At 42.9% G+C, this 25,796-nt stretch overlaps 1 protein-coding gene and 1 long non-coding RNA gene across 2 annotated transcripts in view; one reads left to right on the forward strand and one right to left on the reverse strand.

The window, feature by feature from the left end:
- The window catches only part of LOC134516861 (uncharacterized), a 33,857-nt gene that overhangs the window by 4,853 nt on the left and 3,208 nt on the right, over positions 1–25,796 (reverse strand). The window contains exon 2 of the long non-coding RNA XR_010071472.1: positions 427–551. This is a non-coding gene — a long non-coding RNA (uncharacterized LOC134516861). The remainder of the gene's footprint in view (positions 1–426; positions 552–25,796) is intronic.
- Positions 11,368–16,402, forward strand: LOC134517797 (D(1) dopamine receptor-like). Its single transcript, XM_063339693.1, has one exon. The coding sequence runs from the start codon at positions 11,974–11,976 to the stop codon at positions 13,336–13,338; it is 1,365 nt and encodes a 454-aa protein (XP_063195763.1). The 5' UTR covers positions 11,368–11,973; the 3' UTR covers positions 13,339–16,402.

Genomic DNA, 25,796 nt, shown 5'->3' on the forward strand with positions numbered 1-25,796 from the left:
AGGCTTTCCGGGTTATTGACACTCACTGGAAGACTCTCCTTCCGTGTAACCTCCATGTTTCCCACTGCCAGACTGGTCTATGTAGATGACATACCTATGTAGAGACTTCTGTTACCCTCTGGGTAACACCATCGAGATACTGAGAAGCTAAAGACTGCTAACATATCCTGGTTTAAATGTCACCAAACCCGCAGGGACAGAGAGTTAGTTACCTAGAAATCACCCTTACCTGAAACCAGGTTAAACCAAATAGAAATATTTATTACCACATCCAAATCAGAAGTGTAATCACACTCATTCTTAATAGAACAAAAGAGAGAAATGAAGAAGAAGATATATTATCTGCTTCTGCTATGATCCAAAAGGATTTTTGGATTATTTTTTTTATATTACTGATTCTATCCAGCTGATTGATTACACACTTACCTAATCCACAGTCTCGATCTGTCTGCCTGCCAGAAACCTCAGATGGTTTTCACGGAGACTGCGAGCTTTCTCTTTCATTTTGTCCAAATCCACCCTTCAGGTTCCACCAAAGGAGTAGGTGTAAGCTGGCAGAGAGCGGGCACAGATAAAGCAGAAGAAAAGGAACAGATGAGGGTAAGCAGGCAATACCGCATCTCACATTCCTCACTCACTCGGGCAGCAACGCTGTGTTGTCGGTGGAGGCACGTTTTGGGGATGAAATGAAAGGGGAGTTGCTGTAATGAAGCACAGATCAGAGCCCTTTCCTCACTTCCCTGGGAATATATCGGCCAGTCGGACTCCATCTGAGTTGTTTGGGGGTTTGTTTTGTTTTTTTAGGACCAACAACAGCTCTTCCTTTATTTATTTCATCCACAACTTAGAGCCATTTTGAATTATTATACTGACCCCCAACCCTTCCCTATTTCCAGGCAGGTTATCAGCATAGTCCTTAGCCTACAGCAGTAAATAATTTTTTGGGGGAGCTCATTCAACTGTGTGGACTCTACTTTGCACTTTTCCTACCAATATTTATTGTCCCATGTGCTGAGAGTGTTTTATAAGTTTTTTGTTTACTTTTCTAAAGTTATTATGTAGTTGATAAAGATTTGTTAGTCCGCCCACATGGTGATTACAACCTTATCAAAAATTCCCGTCTCAGTCTCGTGCTCTGTTTGCTTGCTGTGTCACTGATACTAATCAAATCAACTTCTATGGTTGATAAAATATAAGCAGCAAAAAAATAATGGTTTCTTGGAATTTTTCCTTTTATTTTTTTTACCAAGTCATATTGGATATGTACTCTTTAACAAAAAAAAAGTGCTGTAATGCACAGTGTGGGCTATGAGAACAGGACTCAGTTTTTGCATTCTCCGAACACAATCTGTTTGCTTCATAAACTAAGTTCATATTAACTTTTTAGGAATAATCTAATTTATCTGATTTTATGCTGCCCTGAACCTACAGGTGCTATATGTGTGTGTGTGTGTGTGTGTGTACAGCATGGTTGTGAAATACTTCCTGAGGCTGAGCATCAGGTCCTGGGCACTCTGGAATTCTGTCCACTAAGTTTAGTGGCAAGAGAAGTCCACTAAGAAAAAAAGATGAAATTTGAAAGAGTCTTTCCTCTTGAATTCAGTGAGAACTGAATTGGGCTTAGGACTACTTGCAGATGAAATCTGTTAATTGAATTTTATTATAAACTATTTTCTTGAGAGATGACCAGCATAGAAGCTTTCAAAGCTTTCACGGAAAATTGAAGAAATTATCACAGGGTGTATAAGAGCAAAAGGTAGAAAGAGCGAACAATTTTTCAGTGACAATGTTGGTGTGAACAGACCCTTTCTCTGTCCAGCTCCTGGTCATGCATTCATAGAATGATAGAATGTGTAGGATTTGAAGGGACCTTTAAAGGTCATCTAGTCCAGCCCCCCTGCAGTAAGCAGGGACATCTTCAACTAGATCAGGTTGCTCAGAGCCTCATCAAGCCTGGCCTTGAATGTCTCCAGGGATGGTGTCTCCACCACCTCTCTGGGCAACCTGTTCCAGCGTCTCACCACCCTCATTGTAAAGAACTTCTTCCTAATGCCAAATCTAAACCTACCCTGCTCTAGTTTAAAACCATTGCCCTTCATCCTATTGCTACATGCCCTTGCAAACAGCCCCTCCCCAGCTTTCCTGTAGGCCTCCTTCAGGCACTGGAAGGCTGCTATAAGGTCTCCCTGGAGCCTTCTCTTCTCCAGGCTGAACAGCCCCAACTCTCTCAGCTTGTCTTGATAGGAGAGGTGCTCCAGCCCTCGGATCCTCTTCATGGCCCTCCTCTGGACCCGCTCCAACAGGTCCATGTCCTTCTTGTGCTGAGGGCTCCAGAGCTGGACACAGTACTCCAGGTGGGGTCTCACGAGAGCAGAGTAGAGGGGGAGAATCACCTCTCTGGATCTGCTGGCCATGGTTCTTTTGATGCAGCCCAGGAAGCGATTGGCCTTCCTGCCTGCTGTCATGCCATCTCAGCTGTTTGTGTGACAACGTGATGAATCAGACTGAGAAAGTGATATGGTTGAAAAATAACTTAATTTTTTTTGCTGCGCTGCTTTACAGCCCTAGCAGTTCTGGTGGTTTCACAGCAGGTGAAGCTGGGTGATGCAGACACATGGATAAATAGCTGGAAGCAGGAGTTGCCCACCTCCGCTTACGACGTGCTGCTTGTGAATGCTGAACCAGGTCCTAAATAGTAGTACACAAGAGCTTATCCTTAAAAGAACAGGTCTCTCTTATCTTGGGCAAACAGAATAACAGGGAGTGGTTGGAAAGGGTAAGGTTCAATTTACTGCTCTGTGTTTAAGCTGCGCTGAACAGGCAGATTGTCCCTTGGGAAACAGTGCAGGCAGGCACAGCCAGCGCGACTGCGGCTAATCACAGCCAGCCCAAAAGAGGAGAAACTTCCGAGGTCTGTTATTTAGGGAGGCCGTTTGTTAAGTATATTTACTAAGAAAAGTTTGTCTATTTATAAAAACCAACACGCAACATTTGGCACCATGGATGGATAGGAATGAGGAATGAGGAAAATGAGAAAAAAAAATGAGGCGTATATTTACTATGCAGAAATAATCACCTTCTAGTTATGCAGTGTTGCATCCTACACATACCCTGAGCTGTTTTCCAGACAGCATTTCCAGAAAGCTTTTGCTGCTGAGTTATTCTATACCGTTTTTTACACGATGCTTATTACCGTGATGTAACAATCCAGCAGCGCATTAAGTAATGGCTGTAAGCGCAGCCATTAGATAAAAGCTATGGCTGAATTTTGGGACAGTGGAACACTTCTCATTTCTCAGTTCCAGGGGTATAACTCATTTTATCCTGACTCAATGTTAAGAGCTAATCATACATCATGCCGCCACTTCTCCATGCAACGGTTTCCATAGATGGAAAGCCAAGGGAAGACTGAAAGGGACCTGGTCCCCAGCCTAAATGGTTGGGGTGTCTCCTGGGAAGTACCTGTCATGCAATCAAGATATAACCAAGGCAACTAACATTTGTCACGTTCTACGACAGGGAAAGATGCACGTACTACAGACAAGGACTTTTCCTTATTTGTTTTGTATTCAAACACAAATTTGCTCAGCTTTTGCTAGAGAAGAAACATGGAACACTAGGTGGCAAGGTGTGTGAGGTGCTGGAACTTCTGGGGCAAAGATTGCAATCAAGCGATTCCTGCAGGATGGATTTTTTTTCTCATGAGAGACAGTCCCCAAGCAGTTATTAACCACGATCTTTGCTGTGAACATTTCATGTGGCCTTTACCAGAATGAAATCTGGGGAAGCCTTGAAGATAAAGAACAAGAACTTGAATCTGAATCAATTTCCAAAGTAGCCAACGTAGGCTGTAGAGACCTTACCTGTTATGCCCACATATCTGTAAGTGTCCTTGAACATCACTGCCCAGTTACGTTAAATGCTGCAGTCCAGCCATGAGCTTGCAGTGAGTGAGTAAATGAGGCTTGCCATTGCTTACCAGTATGGGCTAGTAACCTAACTTAGTAATAGAAAGTTTATGCCATCAAATGAGTGTTTGAGAGGAATCCAAAGATTGTTCTAAAATACAGGTTGGGTAGATTGTAGGGATGTGGGATCTTCAAAGAAAGAAGAATGAATATAGGGTTGTAGAGCCTTCAAAAGTCTTTTATCTGCCTCCTGGCATCGCTTCTGCCTTGCTTACATTCTGTGTACCTAATTGTTGTTATTCCTCAGACCCAGGTTACCCAAGCACCAAGCCTTACTGGCGGCAGTGGCGTGGTCACCTCTTCAGGACAAAAACCACTGTCCATCATCTCTGTGTCATCTGACCGTGTGGTCCAACCAGTTCCAATAGTGGGTGCATTCGGACTTTTAACAAGACGAGAGATTGAAATGGCCCTTGTGAAACACTAAAATTCAGTGGCTATTGTGTATCCCACCTGCTGGGTGCTAGAAAGGTTTCCAGCTTGCTGACAGGCTCTCTTTCACTAAATCTCTAAAATAAGCGAACACAAACCAAAACAAAAAGCAATGCTGTGGCTGTCTGAAATCCATTAAAGTCAAATAATTTTGAGCAGAGATTAAATTGCACTTCTTAATGCTGTGCTGAGCACTGTCCCATATAGACAGAAAATCCATTTGCAGTCTACCCTTTGAAAATATCACACATCTCTCAGAAAACTATTTACACTTCAGGGGGACATGGGCAAAAAAGCAAGGAAAACTCCCACTGATTTTCTGAATAATTAAAATTTGCATATTCTGAAGCAAACCAAAGAGATCCATTCCCAAATTAGCAGATAGCTTTTTGTCGGAAGCGGAGCAGAAATTATTAATTTCTATAAGAATCTGGATATCATTTGACAATGGTTCTCTCACATCAGTTAGTAAGAGCGGATTTAAAATATTTTTCATTCTCCAAAGTGCTGTGTGTGCCCTCTATTGGAAACGTATGATGGATTGCGTTTTTTAACATTAATTTTAAAGCTTGTTTTATAAATGCAATGGCAGTCAATGAAGCATTTGTATCCCAAAGTATACGCAGGTAACATTTTAAAACAGACAACTCTTTATTATAGACTGGTTTTCACTTTGTTATTCTCTTGATTACTTTAATCTAGATTAAACACCGGTTAAAATAACATAGGTACTGATTACTACAGCAATGTAATGTATTTTGTATTTCTGTTTAAGAAGCAAAATCAAAAAGCTCTTTGCCCTGCCTCTCTGGAAAAAGGCAGCCACTGTCATAATATACCTAAGTAGCAGGACACGTTGCTTTGTTCAATAGAGAAAGTGCTGGTTTTTACGCTGTGCAACTCCACAATACAGCTCATGCGCAAGAGGACAAAGATTTCATTAAAACCATCTTTCTGCCTCCTAAATTATGGGCTGCGTCAGGAGCCAACTCAACCCGAACTTTGCTCCTATCAGCCTCGTGTGCTGCTTTGCCTTGCAGTACGGGCTGCCCGCGAATGGTGCTCAAGATGAGAGCAGCAAGAAGCACTGTCCCAGGGCTGCCTGGCCATTAAAGCTTCTGCTTTTACCTTCTGGATTTTGGACTGCACCTAAATGTCGCACTGGGCGTTTCATCCCTGCCCGAATTGGGAAGGGCACCCGCTCAAAGGTGTTCGCCTTTGAAGGTGCCGAATGAAAAACAGCAGTGTTCGGTCGGTGGCCCCCTCCCGGGAAGGTCCGAGGCGTGGGGCCAGGGGTGAGAAATTGCCAGCCCCGTTCTCTGACCTGAGCATCTTTGGTGGCAGCAGCTGGCTAGAACTGTGCTTCGGAGGGATGAGCAGAGGGAGCTGGTAAAAGCCGGGCCACTGAGAACACCAAGTGGGGAAAAAAACAAGAGACTCACTTATGCTCGTTCTGAAGAATGCTGGAAGGAATGATATCTGGATAACAGAAAACAATATGGTGAGCTTAACAGTGTGATATCAACACAGAAATTCCCTGGAGAATGGGCTGAATTACTGAAGCTGATCAGAAAAGTGCCATCACCAAAGGTGACCTATCGAAAACAGGCAACGCAGGATGCCCGAAAGATGGATTTTGCCTTTAAACTAAGCCTTACCCAGCAGACTAAAATAAAGGATGAAGACTCCTTTTAGCATTAGCTGTGGTGAAATATGAGCATTATTTTTCTATTTAGTAATAAGTATTCACTTTTTTCTTGCACAATACTGAACTCATTTGTTTGACTTTTTGAAGGAAAGCGTTTAGAAATGTTACATTCCTTTATGTGCATTTATCGCTAACAGAAAAGATTAAATGGTGGGAAGACAGCTACTCCCTGGAGGTATTTAAGAAACGTGTAGACGTGGCTCTTCAGGGCATGCTCTAGTGCCCAAGATTATTGTTTGTGGTGGGGTGTTGTGTGTGGGGTTGTGGGTGTGGAGTTTAGTAGGTGGGTGCTTTATTTTTTTTTTTTTTTTTTTTTTTTTGCAGTTGGACTCGATGATCTCAGAGGTCCCTTCCAACCACTAAGATTCTGTGATCTAATCTTTACTAGTAGCGAAAAAAAAAGCACTCTCTCAGACTGAAGAGTAGCTGTAAGGTAAATCTGAGCAATGCTATCATTTTAAAAGCGCTAGAGTCCTCATGTCCAGGTGGCATACCCAAGAACTCTGAAAGCACTTATAGATGAAGTGTTTGGGCTATTAGCAAAAGCACGCAGCTTTTGTGTGAGACCTGGAGGGTCAAAATAGTGCACCTGTATTTAAATTATAACTCTACAGGGCCATCTCCAGGCATTCCCAACAGGGATTTACTCAAGAGACTGTATGGAAAAGGATAGCTTGGTAGACTCTCAACCAAATGCCTCGATATCTGCTAGAAGCCAGTATCAGACCCCTAATGTCCATAATCTCTACATTTTAAAACTCTAAAAATATCTGAACTTTTAGGTCCAGATATTCTTGCGTTTACTTCCCAGACATGTCCTGACCCAGCCACAGTGAGAGACTCGTGTGTGCCAACCCTGTGGCTCCCTGGGCACGCTGGCATCCACGGGAAGGGAACTGGGGTACAACAGCAGGAAGGAGCCAGGACCTGCTCTAATGAAGTTCCCGGTCTGGATGAGGATGTTGGAGCATGCTGCGATACACACCTGCAGCTCAAATTAGGCAAAGCCTGAACGATCCAGTCAGCAGAAGAACATAAACCCACTCTGTTTAGATTACATAAAACAGATGCACAGCTAACGCAGAGACCCTGCATTCGGTCAATTTGTCAGCCATGCTATAATAAAACACCTTAGTGATTATGGTAGGAGAGTATCTAGTTGGCAAAGTTTCTGCAAAGAGACATCATCTCTTGCTGAGCTGGTATAAAATACTGTCTTGATTTTGTCAAAATAGCAACAAGGGGGAACTGATGGCAATTATTCTTTGACATTTAAAATTCCTTAAACATTATCCTTCATGAAAGATTGCTAAAAAAATTAAGAAACTTCTTTTTATCTCTCAAGGAAATCTGTTCAGCCGCTTTAGTGGTCCAAATAGGTGAGAAGGTAGCACCTTCACTGCTGAGTACCCATTGTGCTGTGATAGCAGCAAGCGTTGTGGAAAAGCCATTTACCTGTAGTTATTGTTCTCCAAGCACCCTGACACAGGAAATCCCAGTTGTGTGTGGACTGTCTTCCAAATTAGATCATGTGAAAGTATCCTCACAGACCGGTATCCATAAGCTATCATAAAGCGATGCTTGGAGGACCTTTCCAAAAAGTGAATTTGACACCTCTGGCCATTATACTGCAGAGAGAAGCCAAGCATTTTTCCCAGAAAAGTAATTTAGTTAGATATTGCATCACTTGTAGTCTTCCTTACTTAACTTCAAAGGTATTCCAAACTCAAGAGCTGATTTACTAAAGAACTCCCAGTGAAATCACTTTAAGAACTATATTAACTTCAAATGAGGTGAAGAGCTACAATGGACTCTGTATCGGACATCACAAATTCAAGTTATTTCTGTTAAGCCTGAACAGACTAAACATGCGTTTGATATTTAGCTGTTGATTGAGCTATTCTTTCTGTAACTTGTCTAGACAGTTTCTGAAACAATGAATTATTCAGTGACTTCCAGTTCTATCATACAGCTAATCCATATCTCTGTAATAAAAAGGTCATTTTTTTTCCCAACAGTAAATGCTGGATTCACTGTACAAATAGATCAGCAGTCTCAGTAGATGATCAAGTTCACAAAACTCACATGGCATTGAAAGCATGAATGTAATATATAAAGCTAAGATGGTAAGTGTACTCACATATGCATATATGTATAAAATTTGACAGATTCTTTAGCTATACAGAGATGGATAGATGGAAAGACAGATAATCCTATTCGTTTCAGCTGTAACTTTATTGCCTTCAATGACATTTTCTTCCAAGACATATAAGATTAGTCCCCCAAAGTAGCTGTAAAGGTAATCACAAACTCCAGTTTAGTCTAGTTCACATACTCCCCATGTTTTTTCACACTGCAAGGCAGACAACTTATTCAGAGCATCATTTTACTAGTACCTCGATACGTCCTTACACCGCGTGATCACATTCCATTAAATCGTACTTCTTCATGAAGTTGTTGTAATAACACTCCTCCATTTGGACAAGATCTCAAAATTAAATGAACTGTTTAATTAACCACGGTCGGTATTACATTCTTTCGACAGAGCAGTAATGATCGGGTAAACGTGGCTGAAATCTACAGTCGCTGTCTGTACGAGACCAGGTCAGGGCAGTGAGATTTGGCGTCAGCCCGCACGCAGGCTGCAGGCGCGGCGTGGACCCTGTCATTAACCTGCTGGAGGCTCCTTCTCCCCCGCCAACGGCAGTGTGACAGCACGGGACATGAGAACTGCGGTGCCCTTCTAGGAGGCACCTTGAGGTTGGGTTGAAATGTTCGTGGCCTGTTGAAGCGCTGAGTTTTAACCTGCTTCAGTTGTCCGGCCAGCTAGCACAGTAGGGACCTGGACAGCAGCGTCAGCTCCAAATGCAATCATAGTAAACCATTAAAGGCTTAATTTTAAGTCCTGAATCAGATCTCCTCTTAATCATAATATGTCCTATAAATATGTGAGCACTGAGTCTAGGATGAAACAGTTTTACAGGGCAAAGTAAGACAAGGAGAGGGAAAGGGAAGGGGGAAGGAAAATGATTTGAAGCGTGCCTGACCAGGCTTCCTTCTTTCTCTTCTTGGAGGCAGAGAGATTTTGAATGCAGTGACTGCATTTTAAAAATGTACAATATAGAGACATTATATATATTGCAGTATGATTTACGTATGTTGTCTGGGGAGGTTTACTTTTTCACAGATGGAATGAGCTTGCAAATATTCTGGAATCACAAGAGACAGTTTTATCCAGTCCGTTAATGTCTTTTACATGATTTTGCTTAGACCCTTCCTATTCTATCCCAAGTAAGATTAATTCAAGAAATAGCTACAGGCCTTAAAATCAAATTTTTCAGCATTTTCACCTTGCTGCGCACACTGATTTTCACACAGCACTGTGTTTTCCCCTGTGTGTCTCTCTCTTCCCTCTCCGATAAGCTTACACTTCACTCCACCGTGCCCAATACAGGAATCAGAGCAGGGCAATGTTTCTATTCCTGTCTTTGCCACTGACTCACCGTATAGTTTCTTCAGCATTTGCATCTTGCACTTGGATCCTCTGGTGTCTAGGAAGATGAATGTGTCCATGTTTTCTTTAGGATAAGACCATTCATCATGTCTCGCTCTGTGTGGATTCTCTCATGTTTAATAAGGGCTGAATCCGCACTGCAACCTTCTTCTTATTGGTGAGGACATTAGTAGGGGTTCTGACTTCTACCCAGATGCTTACTTTAATTACAACTGTAGGAAATTAATTTTTCTAGACATCTACCTCTTAGTCAGATTTGACTTCAGCCAACAGCCTCAAAATTTTGAGGTAGGGCACTCGCATAAAAACACGCACACAAACCAGTGTGATCACATCCGCTTCCCTTTATAATACATGCTAAAAAGAGATCTTTGTAGAGCATGATGAGATCCTGGAAACTGGAGCTACACAGAGACACTGAAACCAGTTGTTTTTATAAGGATAATGCTAGCTACCTTCAGCTGCAGAGCCTTGTAGCACTACTAACTGCTGAATACGCCAGCATTGCTCTTTCCTTTTCAAGTGCTATATTGCCCTAATTCCGTCTGCTGTCCCATTTACAATTCTTCACAAATATATTCTGTTCTTCAGGGTCATTTTACTGACTGTTAAATAAATGTATTGAGTAAAATTAGCAAGTGTGTAGATAATTCTTAGAAGTTTTTACAAATGTAGTCCTTAGTATTGGAATGAAAATCAGAGACCTACTGTGGTTTGCAGATATTGGCAAAATCCACGTACGTGGAACTACGGATGTTTCCAAATAAGACAAGGTGTGGAGCTGGCTCTTACATTACAGCCTGTGTCGTTTTAACAGCTACTAGTCTTTTTAACAAAGTATACATTTTACCAGAGAAGATTCTAGCTAAACTGTTTGAATTATTAGTTAGTCTTATGGACAAACACATTAACAAGAAACACATTCCAATTTTCAGTAGGAATAACACAGTGGGCTGCGTTATGAAGACTGTGGTCTCCAAGGCACAAAGCAACTAGGATCTTAAAAAACATGACCAAATGTTAACAATCTGTTATGAACTGATACAATCCAGCTAGTTTATCTTAAATATGCTGATTTTTACAGGCTAAACTGACAGCTTAGCTGTTCAAAAATTTTCCAGTCTCTCTTCTAATTACCAAGACTATCATAACAGTACAATGGAAATCAGATACTTACTGGCTTGAAAATTATTTGTGTTGGCACTAGTGGATGAAGTCATTTTAATTAGGAGGCAAAAAGAAAATATAAAATACCTCATCTAAAAATAAATACCTGTTTGCTACGTTAATTAATTACACGAGTTGATATTTTGTGTTCACATCCCAGTCTCTTTTTTTCTCATGACAGGATTACCGTATAAGTCCTTCCAAAATAAAGGATTATGCCCTATTTGCATCAGGATACTTTATTGTAAGCAAGCTGTAAATATATGCAAGACGTTTATATGACAACACGGGTATAATTATAACAGCAAATGAAAAATTATTGAAACACATCAGAAAACACCTTAGGCTGAAAAATACGGAGGTAGGTTTCGGGCGCTTGTGTCTGAGGAAACGCATGAACCACCTTCTGCCAAATTGCAACAAATCCAAACCAGAGGCGTCTTAGGTTTCCATGCTTTTGGTGTCTTCACACAGGATTTCAATTCGAAACGAAAAAAATAAACAGCAAAATGCTGTTTTGGTGAAACCACAGCTTCTAATACCCAGATTGGATAGCCTTCTCAGTGGAAACTGATGCGGTGCTGTCGTGAGCTTTAAGAAAACTGAAATTTGATCGTTGTCCCCAAAAGGAGGAGATACTGGGGAAGCGCCCGATCCTCGTCCCTGGCACCGAAGGGCAGACGGACGCGGGGCTCTGCCCAGGGCTGTGCTGCGGGGAAATCTCCCTCCGGCCACTGACGAGGGTCGCTGGATCCCGGGGACTTCCCACGCCATTCATCCCCCCTCCGTCCGGCGGTGGGCTGTCCCCTCCGCTGCGCCTGGGAACCGGGGCGGCAGCCGCCGCCGTGCGGCACAGCGGGGCCGTCCGAGCCGCTGCTGCGCCGCCCCAGCGCTCCGGGCGGGCACCGCGGCTCTCCCCCCGCCGCCTTCCCCCGCTCCGCGCCCGGGCCGGTCCCCTCCTCGGGCCGGGAGGAGCCGCGGCGAGGGCGGCCCCGAGCAGCCGTCGCGGTGAGTAGCTCCGAGGCAACCCGCGGGGGAAACTGAGGCAGGCGGCGGACAGAGATGCTCCCGCCGGCGGCCGCCCTCCCAGCCCCGGACGGCGCCGGCTGCCAGCGGTCCCGCCGCCCCCTCGGGGGGCGTCCCGCCGGCGGGAGCGGCCGGAGGGGCCCCGGGGAGCGCCCCCGATGGGGAGCGCGGTGGCGGGGGGCGGCCCGCGGGCACTGCGGGCCCTCACCGGGTGCCTGCTGGGCGCCCTGGTGCTGAGCACGCTGGTGGGCAACGCGCTGGTGTGCCTGGCCGTCCTGCGCTTCCGACACCTGCGCGCCAAGGTCACCAACTGGTTCGTGCTGTCGCTGGCCGTCTCGGACCTCTGCGTGGCCCTCCTGGTGATGCCCTGGAAAGCGGTCACTGAGGTGGCCGGTGGCTCCTGGCTCTTTGGCAGCCGCTTTTGTGACACCTGGGTGGCCTTCGACATCATGTGCTCCACCGCTTCCATCCTCCACCTCTGCATCATCAGCCTGGACCGGTATTGGGCCATCGCCAGCCCCTTTCGCTACGAGCGTAGGATGACACAACGCCTTGCCTGCACCATGATAGCTGTGGCCTGGGCCCTCTCCATCCTCATCTCCTTTGTCCCAGTGCAGCTACACTGGCACAAAGCCAAGGATGTGAGATATCCAAGCTCCTGGCTGCCTGGGACACCCCGCTGTGATGTCAGCCTGAACCGCACCTACGCCATCACCTCCTCCCTTATCAGCTTCTACATCCCTGTGGCCATCATGATCATCACCTATACCAGGATCTACCGAATTGCCCAGGCCCAGATCCGCCGCATCTCCACCCTTGAGCGAGCAGGGGGGCAGTGGCCAGCTCATGGCAAGGAGCCCACCTCCTCTTTGCGGAGTTCCCTGCGCAAGGAGACCAAGGTGCTGCAGACCCTCTCTATCATAATGGGAGTCTTCGTTTGCTGCTGGCTGCCCTTCTTCCTGCTCAACTGCCTGCTGCCTTTCTGCCGGGAGAGTGACCATGAAGGACAGTCACCCTGCATTGGCCAAACCACCTTCAACATCTTTGTGTGGTTTGGCTGGGCCAACTCTTCGGTGAATCCAGTGATCTACGCTTTCAACGCAGACTTCAGGCGGGCTTTCAGCAACCTGCTGGGCTGCCGGTGCTTCTGCTGTGGCACACCCAGATCCACTGTGGAGAGGGTCAACTTCAGCAATGAGCTGGTTTCCTATCACCATGACACCACCTGCCAGAAGGAAGGAGCTGCCTCATCGTCAGTGCCCCCTCCTGCCATCACTGCCTGGGTGCAGCCCGTACCCCATGCCATAAGCCTTCAGGGCGAGGACAGCAGTGAGGAGATGTCTATGGAGAAGAGGCCTGTGGCTTCTCAGACACAGGCTTCCCCCGGCATCAGCCCCAAGAGTCGTCAGGTACCAGCCATTTTGCAATTTGATTGCGAGGCAGAGCTCTCCCTGGAAACTATTACCCCCTGTACGGGGCTTGGTCGGTGCGAGGGACCCCATCACCCCATTCCAGAGGGATAAGTGCTTGTGCAGTTCTCACACACAGCCATCCCATGGGGAAAGGTCACTCTGCCCGCACATGGGATACATCTGTCTCCCAGCAAACAAAGTCCCATCCCAGAGGGATGGGGACCTGCTGCTCTTACCCCAGAGGGGTGACGGGTGTATGAAGTCCACCCCAAAAGCATATAGCAACCACATACTAACTGCTTCCCACGGACACCTTTGCCCCTTACTCTCTTTCACAGTCAGTAGACATTTCCCATGCGTTTGTTCACCCCCAAGCTTCAATCAAACCTGCGACATTTATTGAGAATAGTGAGATAATTAGATCAAAATAAAAACAACTCATAGTTTGAGACTCTATAATAGATAAATAATATGTATATAAATTAATCTTAGATTTAGCTTCATTGCTAAAACCCATGTTTTCCCCCTCTCATGTTTTCACATCATACCTGTGCATAGTTCTGGTCTTAAAGGTTTGTGTTTATTTCTGTGTTTATTTCAAAGCTGCCTGTCTGGATTTACACATCTGAATCTGTGTTTAGGCTCTTAAATAAAAATTGCTGTGTTAAAACATCGCTATCTCATGTTGAGTCAAAAGACTGCCCAAAACCTTGGAAAAATAAGTTGCTTTTATGTCGGACCCCAGACACAGGTTCAGGTGCCAAACTTTGGTATCCAGGCTTAATGATACTGAGCTAGGATCTTCCTCACCCTCAAATGTTGGAAAATGTAGGATTGTATTAGGCTGAAGTTACAGCTGGATGGTGTTTGAGAACTAACACTCCAACTCCAGAGTGAGTTAAGAGCTGCTATCGGCTGAGGCAGCTGCAATCCTTCTTTCTCCTACTAGTTCAGGCAGCTGATCCTTCCAGAAAGCAAACTGGTCCACAAAATAAAAAGTCACCAGGTCATCTCTCTGAACCCATTTCGCTACTTGTAGAATGAACAGCAGCAAAATGCAGAGCAAATGGGTGCGGGAAGGCTTGCAGGAGATAAAATTCTGGGGGAACTTGACAATCATTTCTGTATGCGTAAAAGGGTTCAGCAGACAATAAGGGAATACAGCAGCACCACAACTGTCCACCACTTAGGAGTTCTACTGCTGACCGTTTAATACTGTGCTCCACTAACCACCATCATTACCCCATTTTTCCGTCCTTCACCTCTGATTGAGTTGATTGACCTTGATTCATCTAAGGAAGACGATGAAGATGCAACTGTCCAGAAAGAGACATCAAGAATGCTTACGCTTCAGGAGTTTTCTTGGACATTTGGTCTTATAGATGGCACAGCTGATACCTTTCAGAACAGTGATCCATGCTGAAAAGCCAGCTGCTGGAAGAGCCAGACTCTCCTCCCAGTGATCCTGCTCCCTGTGAATTTAGGTCGTGTGTAGTTAAGTCCCTATATGCATTTCCCTCCACCACAGTAATTCTTGTAAGAAACACTGCTTTTGCTATCCTGCTCTTTTCAGGAATGTGTCCTTCATGAATAGCCGTGTGTGACTGTAATCTGTTCTTCATGGCCAAGACTGGCAGGACAAGGCGTAATGGGCTTAACTGTAAGAAAGACCAAGGTGAGACTTTGGAAAGACTTCCTAAGAATAAGGATAATTAAGCACTGGAGCAGATTGCCTAGGGAGGTTATGACATCTCTCTCAGTAAAAGTCTTTAAGATGATATTGCTAAACATCTGTCAGAGAGGACATTGGCAGCGTTAATCCTGTCTTGGGGCAGAGGCACAGTGTAATGGTGTCTTGGGATCTTTTCTAGTCCTGCTTCACTATGACAACACAACTCCTTAAGCACTGAGCTTAAGATGTTTGATTTTATTTTTTTTTTTAATGCAATGATCCTTAGCTATTTTATTGAACGCAAAAAAGCATACAGATAAGAACTTTAGGATCCCATTGGCGTATTTCCCTTCTCTTAGTGATTACCCGTTTTTCTTAGCATTTAGCAGCTATGATTCCGCATGCCTAGTGCCTCATCTGGAGTGCAACCCTCAAGTAAACCTCGTATTTCCTTAAAAGAGATACAAGATCTGTGGGTTTTGTTTTGATTCCCTTTGATTATTTTCTAGGTTATCATAAGTGAACTGTATATGTAATCAGATGCTAAAGGGTCAATCAACTTGTGAGATTTTCCTTGCTACATTTCTTCCTTCTTACATAAACCAGAAACACGTATTGTAAGAGTGTCAGGATCTTTTATCTTCTCCAAAACCCTCAAATTATATCTTAGAGCTGCGAGAGAATTCTCGTCTCACCCCCTCCACACTAAAACCCATGCCAGGGAGATACAGGCACACCTGATAAGACGCTATCCTGCAGCGTGACTCCCTTGCTGCCCTTGCTGCCTCCCACTTCTGTTTCTGTTGCAAGAGCTTCAGCTGGTTCCATCCCTCAGAGAGTCAACTCTCCCTGCCCACACACATCTCCCTTCTCGTGGGCAGGCAGTCTTCTGGCAGTCAAGGCCACACATGAAATTATTATGCACAGGAGCTTTTTTTTTTTTTTTAAGTGTGTGTACAGTCTCATTATTAGTGATAATATTGGAAGGGAAAGATTTACCTTCTCACAAGGTTTGCCCTGCCTATGGGAGATGTCTTGCCCAGGAAGTAGCCTGGACTTAATACACAGAGTGATGGAAACTTAGTGTATGACAGAGTGGGTGGCAGAAATTAAGCAATGAATATATTTGAATAACATTTTCTCTTAAGAATAAGCCGAAATGCATGGTAGCTTTGATTTATGAAACCATACTTGTGTTAAGAGTGGAAAAAGCTATTTGTATCAGTGCTTGTGCCTATAGTTTAAATAAGGTGCATTAACAGGTCAGATTGTACCTGAAAATGAATCGATATTTACCTGAAGAAAAAAAAAAGGTCTTTACTGAAGCATTTTAAAGGGACAATTTAAAATTCCTCTTTGTAAGTGATGACGGAAATAGTTGTTTGTACCTAATTGATAATAGTCATTACTGATGTGCAGATGATAGACGTTACGATAGTTTACAGCTGTAAGGTCCATTGTAGTAAGTGCAGTGTAATGTTCAAGGCTGCAATAAATTTCAGAAATTGTGTGTTATAAACTGTTTATACTCATTTTAAGTGGCATATTACTGAAGGTACTTCATATGAAAGCTACAGTGCATAGCCCTTCAGACTACATCTTCTGCTGTTGCTGATTTAATAACACATAAATATTGATACTGTATGTATTTTTATTTTCCTACACTGGGAAGGCTCCTGAATGTTAAGCATACTACAGACCACGCAGTCCTGTGAACAGTAAATGAGCAAGATTTATTTTCCCAAGATATTTTTTTAGTGATTAACTGTGATTTCTAATTGACATTTTTCTAATGACAGGACAAGTTGCTACGTTAGATTACACAAAATTCGATTAGCATTGTTAGGTTCAAGTCTGATGAAATATATTGAAATTATTACAAAAAGCCAAAGGTTTACTTCAACAGAAATTAAGAGGCAAAATTATTTTCTACCTACACCATTGCAGTCACCCAAAAGAAATACCTTCCAAAGCAAAACCTTGGTGGTACTTTGTTATCCATTTCTGGGTCAGAACTTTCTTGGCTTGGCAGGACAAAATGAATCACAGATGATGAAGGTATTGTTTTAGGGAGATCTACAGCTATACAAAACCCCACACTTCTAGTAACTCAGACCATCAAATCTACATACTACTGTATGCATTCATCACAATATATGTAAGGTATTTTACAGACTAAAAGCAGTTCACTTCCATGCCTACTAGTTCCACACTTACATACCATTAACATCACAAGGACCTAAAAAATAGCTTTTCAATAGCCTTGGTGTCAAAACGGTCCAACCTCACAGATACCTTATCTAAACACTCTTATTAGCCAATGTCTAAACATTCAAATCAAAACACATTCCAGTTCAGCAAAGTAGGGCTTTACGATGTACACCAAACCTCTTCTCTGTTCAGGCATATGATTCCCACTCCCTTTCCTTCTGTCAGTCTACAAAGTTCTCAACCAGCTACGCCTCCCGAGAGCACTTATTTCTTTCTACTACACAACTGAAATGAATACAAACTTCTTGTGGTCAATTAAAAGCTTACATAGCTGAGCTGACACGACAGCCCTTCTCACTATTACCTTGCACACGAGAAATAGGGATAATGTCTCTGTAGCCTCCTTGAGTGGCTGCCGAGATGCTTATCTAGCTGAGAGCTTTTCCCTGCTGTTCAATTTCTCTGAAATTGCTCATTTGGTTTAAAAGTTAGTCATGGGGGTAAACAGAGACAGATACGTCCATGCATACGCGCATGCCTTCTTAGACAACAGGGTTAAAAAGTAATCAGCATTCTTCAAAGAAAAGGAAATGTGAGGTTCAAGGCAGAGCTCTCTGGAGCTGGAGACACAGCAGGGTGAGGACAAGAACTCCGTCCTCACCAAAGCCCCAGGCTGGTTCCCACACCCCTCTGTGCCAGAGGTGCCAGCAGAGATACCAGGTGACATTTCCACCATCTAAGACCAAATGTACCACCGCCAGCTACACACAGCGCCTTCCTAGCAGGAGGCAACAGTGGGACAGCAAAGATGTACTTGAACACCGCACCGATGCAAAGTGTCTTCCTGCTTTCCAAGCAATACTTTTAAAAGATTAACTACAACACACGTACATCCTTGACGTTGTGCTTACATTTTTGTGTTCTGTTGTTTATTGCTTATCTCTTTGCCTATCATCTTATTTATGTAGGGCTTTACTTTGCATTACACACAGACTTTCAGAGATCGCCGCTGACTTTCAGAAGCTTGTTATAGCTACAGCACTGCCTCTGCGCGTATCGGTTCCAGGAATGAGAAGGGACTCAAAAAGCACATGCCACTCAGCATGAGAAGATGTAAAGCCTTGGGACAATTCTACAATTCAAACCATAATAACAGAGAAAGACATTCTCAAAGAAATTCCCCATTAGCAAAATCCTAATGAGCAAAACCTAAAAAAATTAGATTTCCTCCCACTCTGCCCCTTCCCTCAGATTAGAAGTCTACCCATATATCCAATCTGCAAGGAAAGTCTTCCACGTTCCCCACCTTCTCTCTCCTTCACCAATGCATGCAGACACGAGGATATTGCAGAGGGAAAGGGTTTCCAGCTCTAACTCTTCCCCTCCTTCCCACATCCCGCTGCTCCATCTTTAAATAATAAGAAAAGCAGAAAAAGAGAAAATCTAAAGGAAGCCACCACCAAAATGACAAATGGTTCCACTGTCCAAAGTCTAAGCAGCCACTTCTCAGGGTGGAAACCAGTACAGTCATATGGATGTGCTTTATATTTATATAAGCTTTATATAAGCTTTTGGATTCCTCCACCTGGATGTTTTCAGGAAGGGCAATTCACAAAAGGCTGTGAAAGTTATTTTGGCCTTTTTATATTGTAAAATATATTTCCAAGGCATCAGAGGAGGTAATATTTTTCCAAAATTAGTCTTCCCTCCTCCTCCTTTTTTTTTTCTTGTTAAATTGTTGTAATTTGTTTTGCTAAGTTGAATACAGACTAAATAACAATATGTCAGTCCTTAGAAAGTCCATCCAAATATACGTGCAAATGGAAAATAAATTGAATAGGTCTGATTTAGTAACTAGCCCATATAGTTACTATGATAAAGGTAAAAATATTAAATCTCATCCACAAGTTTATAGCTGGGTGTAACTTTAACAAATGCTGAATTCAGTGGAAATATCAATGTAAAGGAAGCAAAGGTCATAGTTCAACCGTATATATTTTTTTCGTATCCCTCTGATACTAAGCTGATGCTTTAAAATTTCAGTAAAGCTTTAATTTCAGTGAGAAACAGCTGACCTAGGTAGCAAAAAGAGAACTCTGTTACAAAACTCGGTTGCCATAAGCATCTGTTGTTTTGCCTTTGCCAAAATCATGCCTCTTGTGTTGGATTTCAGATGATGCACCCACGCACACCATATTAAGTATATTTCAATCAGTTGAATATTTGTCAGTAAAAATTCGTGTGTGAAAAATTCTCTGTTCTTCATAAACTGTTTTCTTCCCCTCACCTGGGGGCTGAAGTGCCTTTCTGGATGTTAAGCACTCTCCGTCCAGTCCCCCTGGACCCTGATGTACTTAAGTCTCTTCATCACCATGGTTACAGCCTCCCACCACATAACTCTTAACTTTATTTATCTCATTGTTATAATTTAACTCGCTTTCCTGAATCCTCTCCCCTTTCCTACTGCAGAGGGACATACAGCAGGGCGCATCCCTCGGGTATGGGCTACTCCTCAATTTCCTGCTCAAGAACCGATTCGCGTTTACACCAAAGGCGGGCACAAAGGTGCGCACGAAGACGACTTGTTGGAGTTATGAATTTTTCTAGCATATTTGGCTTAGGAAAAAAACCCACCTTATGATAATCCTTATGACCTGGGCTTGTTAACCCTCACCAGTCCCTGCCTGTGTCTGATCAGACAATCATTTTAGAAAACCCGGGGCTTGTGCCTGCATTTCACATTTTGCTAAGTTAACTAGTTACAGGATAGGAAAACCGCCTCGCAGGGGAACCACTGGCAGCAATAAAGTGTGGACATGTATGCAGGATCTTTACATGTGCATAGCATGAAGTGAATGAAGATGCTGGGGAAAGTGTAGGTTTATCTTCATCAACCAGAGGAGCAGAATTTCATCTCGAGCCAGTTTTATTTTAGTTTAGGTAGTGAGAAGACATTTCCATTTGTAAAATTTGCAGAAACCGTTGCTAGGTTCCCCTTTTTCTTTAAAGATCATTTTCATAGAGTTTTCTGCAGTTTAACATTTTAATATATTTTTAAAACTAATTAAATTCATCTTTGCACCCACCCTCAGTGAGAATGCATCAGTTCATTTTACTCCCTTCGTATTTAGATCTGAAGTGGCTGCGTGGAGCTTATATACACTATTTCATGGGCTCAAATCCTGTGATGACTTCTGCATGGAAGGTAACTAATTACATGTGAGCAAGTTGTCTCAGCTTCCATTGCAGCCAATAGGGATCTAGAGCAAACAGTCCAATGTGTGTAGAGGGATTTATCGGAGCAGGTGAAGATACCTGCTTTAGGATGAGAGGAAAAACTCCCTAGACCCTGACTAGCGGAAGGGGGGAAAAAAACCCCAGTAATGCAGGATAGCAACAGACAGGAGATAACATGATAAAGTTATGAAGTTAAACTAGTTGCATTTTTTACTGTTGGTAACAAAGCTCAATCAGTTAGAGATTATACTAAAAACCTGACAAGAAGTAATGATCTTTACTGTCTACACAGAGCTGGATTTGATCTTTTGTTTGCTGATCGGTCCAAGAAGTCTAACGTCCCATTTAGATTTCAGGAAATGGATGAAACCCAAAGTGATAAGAACTATCAGTTTTCCAGAGTAGTTTAAATAAATGAATGCATAAAATAACACAGAGCATGGAGTGTTTACTAATGCCTAAATCAGTAATATGGTCATCAGGGGCAGCATCACGGCAAATGTTCTTGATGCACATTTGTTAACAGAGGAATGGAAGTATATAACAGAGCTGAGTTTCAAGGCAGCAAACTGGTAATTAGACATTTTGCCTCTCATGTTTTGTACTATAGCAGAATATTAGTGCTGACAAACTTCATTGTGGCAATAAATTGATTGACAGTGGTAATTAATAACCAGAATTTTCACTCTAAGCATGCTTATCCTGTAGTACCAGTGCCCCCAAGCCATGAATTACAGTAGCTGATACCTCCTTGGTGTGCTGGCAGCCTTTGGTCTAAAGCTCTTCAAGAGCTTAAAAGAAAACATCTGCACCATCGTAACCCAGAAGGCCCTCTGCTACAGTCACTCCTGCTGTTAGGCCTTTCACGACCGCAGCAATGGTCAACGGAAAATCTCAAAAAAAGGAAAGACTTTGCCCATATTCTCAAAAACCTGTCCCTTTCCCAGGGTGCTGGCACCTGGGGACAGTGGCTGTTCCACATGAAGACGACATCCTCGAGGCGCTCTGCCGGTGTCCTTTCAGGCAGCATTATGGCTGCGTTATTTCTGGCACCGTCTGTTCCTGCTGCAGCGGCTCTTCAGGGAACAGCGTGGTGCGGGAAATTGGGGTGCTGGCCCTGTGACTGCCCCTTCTTTTGCTGTGTGACTGACCGTGCCATCCCGCTGTCTTCTCCACAATGGCCACGAAGCAGCTTGGGAGAGGAGAATCCTTCAGAAACCAAATCATTGGGTAAGTGGCATGAACAGCAAAAGCCACGTTTGCTCTTACATTTATGCAGATGTTCTTCCGGTGTGATGTTCTCCTTTCAAACAGGCTTTAGAAGGTAATAGTGACCACTTTTGCTTTTGTTTACTTTCCCACTTTTCATTTCCAGCTGCATATTGTGAGGTCCCCCGTTTTGTCTTAGCACTTTGGTGGTGACCACAGGTATTGCCCACAGGGCCAGTCCGGCCACCTAGGCTACCTTTTAACCCAGCCTAACAGCATTCGACTCGTAGGAAAACTCTTTTTGAAAACAAAGGCAATTTTTTGTTGCTGGAGCTGCAGTAAAAGTTCTGCACCACTGCTGCATTTCAAGAACCTTTTAAGGTTAGATTTTAACAGGTATTAAGATAGTTCTCAAGATAGCTGCCTAAATGACTTCGCAAAAGGCGAGCGTACAAGGCACAAGAAAGCATAACGCACAGAGCAACTATTACTGGGGACAAGCGGGTGTTTTGGGGACACAACAGCTTATGGCAGGCTTCTTTCAAAAAGGGGCTAAATTTTCACTGTACTGCTGACAGCTTGTGCTACTGACGGAGCATAAAGTAACTTTAAAGATGTTTGTAGTGGAAGCCATTTCCTTGAGGCGGGGTAAAAAGTTGCTACGGTGACCCTCAGAGGCACTATCTCAGCACATCTGAGGGCAGCCCAGGGACAAGGGAGCAGAGATAAAGCGTAATGCCTTTTGTGCTGCACTGATACCTGACAATTCAAATAAACTGATTTTATTTGAAGCACAGGTCACTGTGCTCACTACTACCGTCACGTTTGCTTCCAGATAACGCGCAATAGCTGCTTATCTGAGTATGCTTTTCTTTTTTAATAGAAACAACATTTTATTTTGCTTCTGAATAATCCCCTCTGTGAATTTAAGCCTAAGTCTCAGAGACAAGCAAGCTGGACAGGCAAAAAATTTGAATTTTAAATGTCTTGTTGAGCTTCAGTTGTTGTTTAGTATGTCTTACTTTATAAAGCTGAAATGTGTGATTTTGGGGTGGCACAAGCTGAGTTCAAACAATGCCTCAAGTCATATGCTTCCAAGTATATTTTTTTTCTCCCTAGGTGTTGCTACATCATGCCCGCTCCCCTGCAATCCAGACAAAAGAGTCATCCCTGGGAAAAACACTGACGGAAGATGAGGGAAATCTACAGACACTAAAAAAAAAGAACTAACCTTGAAGGCAGAACAGCAACACAGGGGAAAATTTTCACGTAGTTTAATACCACTGAGTATTGACGCTAATATTTCTGTATTACTGAGAGAAAGAATACATTATTTTTTTTCATATGCTGTGAGAGTACACATGGGCTTGCACAGCCTGTGTATTTCTGCCCCATAAAAAACACTTTCATTTATAGGGCAGGGCCAACTTCATCATTTGCTAGTATCTAATACACCAACGTTCTCCTCACTACCTCAGATCTTTAGATAAAACCGCAGTATAAACAAAACTAACCACACCATTCTATACAGTTACTAAGTTGGGTTTTTGGGGGGGAAACCCGTCCACCTTTTAGGTAAGTGACATCTCTCATAACTATCTCTTAACAGTAATTCTTTCTTGTAATCGTCTACATATCAGCTCACATCACGGAAAAGCAAAATCCAGCCTTCAGTTTGTGAAGAGTTTGGTAAAAGAATTAAGCTCTGAATAAACTGAGCGTCTGAACAAGTTGGGTGTCTGAACTTGCTCCAGTCTCAGGTGAGGTACTTTATTGTGATTATATACAGAAAGCATTATCCATGTTACATTTTTCCTCTGAAAAAAATATATTATTTCTATTATGTTTTATTAAATAAAATTAAGCCTACCAGGTAGTTTTGCTGTACGGTTAATACATTTGCCGTTTAGGTTTTCTGGAATTATAACTGGTAGATGGGACTTTTTGTTATAGAAAACATCATTGTTTTTTAAAACTTGTATTTCAATATATGGTTTTGAAATTTTCTACTCAAACTACAAGACATTTAATCTATTTTAAAGAGTGCTGGTTTTTGTTTACAACTTGGTTGTCAAGTAATTATAATTTTTGTTTCCCTTTGGAAGACCTCTGCAAGTACATTTTGTTAATAAACCCCTCACAACTTCCATTTTCAGAACGCAAAATTTCCTCTCATCTCACAAAAAGAAGAAAACCAAGAAGCAATCCCAGCCCTCTCTCAGTGATCTCTACAGCACGTTTCCTCCCACACGTGGCGAATGGGGAGCTCATGCTGCAGCACCAGGTTTTACATCGCCAGCCGTCTGCCATCCTCACGCTACGCCTGCTGCTTCGGGAATAAAATGCTCTCTCACACCATCTGATACAAACATTCTCTGGTAAGGATTTAATAGCCGGTCTCCTGCATCATTTTAGCTTTTTCCTCCCTTTCTACTCTTTAGCTACTCTTCTCACTTAAGTGATGAAATAAGACTTTCATAGCGTGTTGGTCACCTCCACCACGTTGTGAAAGACTGCAAAGAAATAGTCTCAAGATGTATTTCTTGAGTTGATTTTAAAACTTTGCATTTTCTATAAATGTTCAGATTAAATGTTAGGTTTTCCCCCCTCCTTCTGTCTATGTCTAAAACAAGTGGCCAAGGTCAATTTAAAAGGTAATCAATTTTCATTCTACAACACTTGCATGGTTTTTGAATTACACGGTGTAGGCCTGTATGCATGTTGCAATGGAGGAATATATTTTCTGCATCCTTAAATCAGCTGCAGGATGACCAGCTGTAAGTTCTATGAAAGGAAATGGCCTTTTTTTGGGTATTCTAATGAAATCCTCTCTTTAGTAGTACTTGAAATCAATTCTTTCCGTGATTTCCTTCACTATTAGAGAGCAGAGGCTGATTTATTTTGAGCCAGCTTAAATAACTGGAAAGGCAAAGCTGAAGTTCAGCCCTTCACAAGACTTAAAGTTTTGATCAGCTGATCGAAAAGCCTGGAGCAGTAGGGGTGTCTTAGCAGCTCCCACACCAAGCTCAACAAGGGGCATTGTCAATGACGGGGTCAGTCCATTAATTATACAGTGAAGAATGAAGGTAGGAAATAGTGGTCATGTGGGTTCTCTGAAGGAGACAACAATGACTCTTTGACAAACGTTTGAGAAACAGAAATGAAAAAGCTTCATAAGTTTGCTTATGAAGGTAAAGAATAAGCACGGTAACATTTACATGACTAGAGAAGATGCATTCTCGCAGAGGAAGGCGGTTTACAGAAGAAAACGCTTAATAGTTGGCATTTTAAATAAGAATAATTACATGCTTAGGAAAATGAGCATGTAGTTATGCATCTCTAATCAGAAATACAGAAGTTGAGAATATACAAGTCAAAGTACGAAAGGAATATACACATGGTGTGAGGAACAAAGCGATTCCTATGGAGCAATGGGACCCCCACCAAAAACTCAAATCACGGAGACTTCCTGAACTCCAGTGTGAAAAGCACAGCACTGGAGAACACAAGGCGAATGACTCAGACCACCTCGTGAAAAAAAAACCTTCAGGGAACGCAAGACAGAAAAGATGGTGGAAACATATGTGGAACAGCTTTTGTTAAAGCAGATGAAGTGAGGAAAAACCGTATTCTGAGATGATTCTGAAGCGCCCTGCGATGGCCTGGCTTCCAACAGAGCATTCAGCAGCAGCATGATCTGTTGACTGAAAGATGGGCATATGGCTGACTTTAAACAGACTCTGCAGCCTAAGAAATTGACTTGCAAGTCTTCTAATCTCTGGTTAATACTACGCATTTTATTTAACTTTTCTATCATTTTGCAAAAAGCTATCTTTTGAATGAAAGGTTGGGTCGAACTTCATTGGAACTTTATTGGCAGGGAAGGGAAGAACAAGCACACAAACACGCCAAAAAACCCTGACCCTGGAGAAGCGCTTAAATAGGATCTAGAAGACACTTAAAAGGAAAATGTGAGCAAGGAAATTCTTGTTTCACTTTGGTCCTTCCATACTTTTATGAACACAACACAAACCCCAGAATTTCAGCTATCTGCAGGTTAAAGGTGCTAATAATATATTAACCGGTAAATAATTTTACAGAACTCTTTTCAGTTGTGATGCTTATTTGTCGTCTTATGATGGAAGGAGGAAAATACTTCACAACTTCGCCTTGCAGTGCTCTAGCTCAGAGTGAGGGGCCATGTCATTGCATTCAGAAGATCCTCCAGCATAAATGGACA

The sequence above is a fragment of the Chroicocephalus ridibundus genome, chromosome 6 (genome assembly GCF_963924245.1).
Source record: "Chroicocephalus ridibundus chromosome 6, bChrRid1.1, whole genome shotgun sequence".
NCBI lineage: Eukaryota > Metazoa > Chordata > Aves > Charadriiformes > Laridae > Chroicocephalus > Chroicocephalus ridibundus.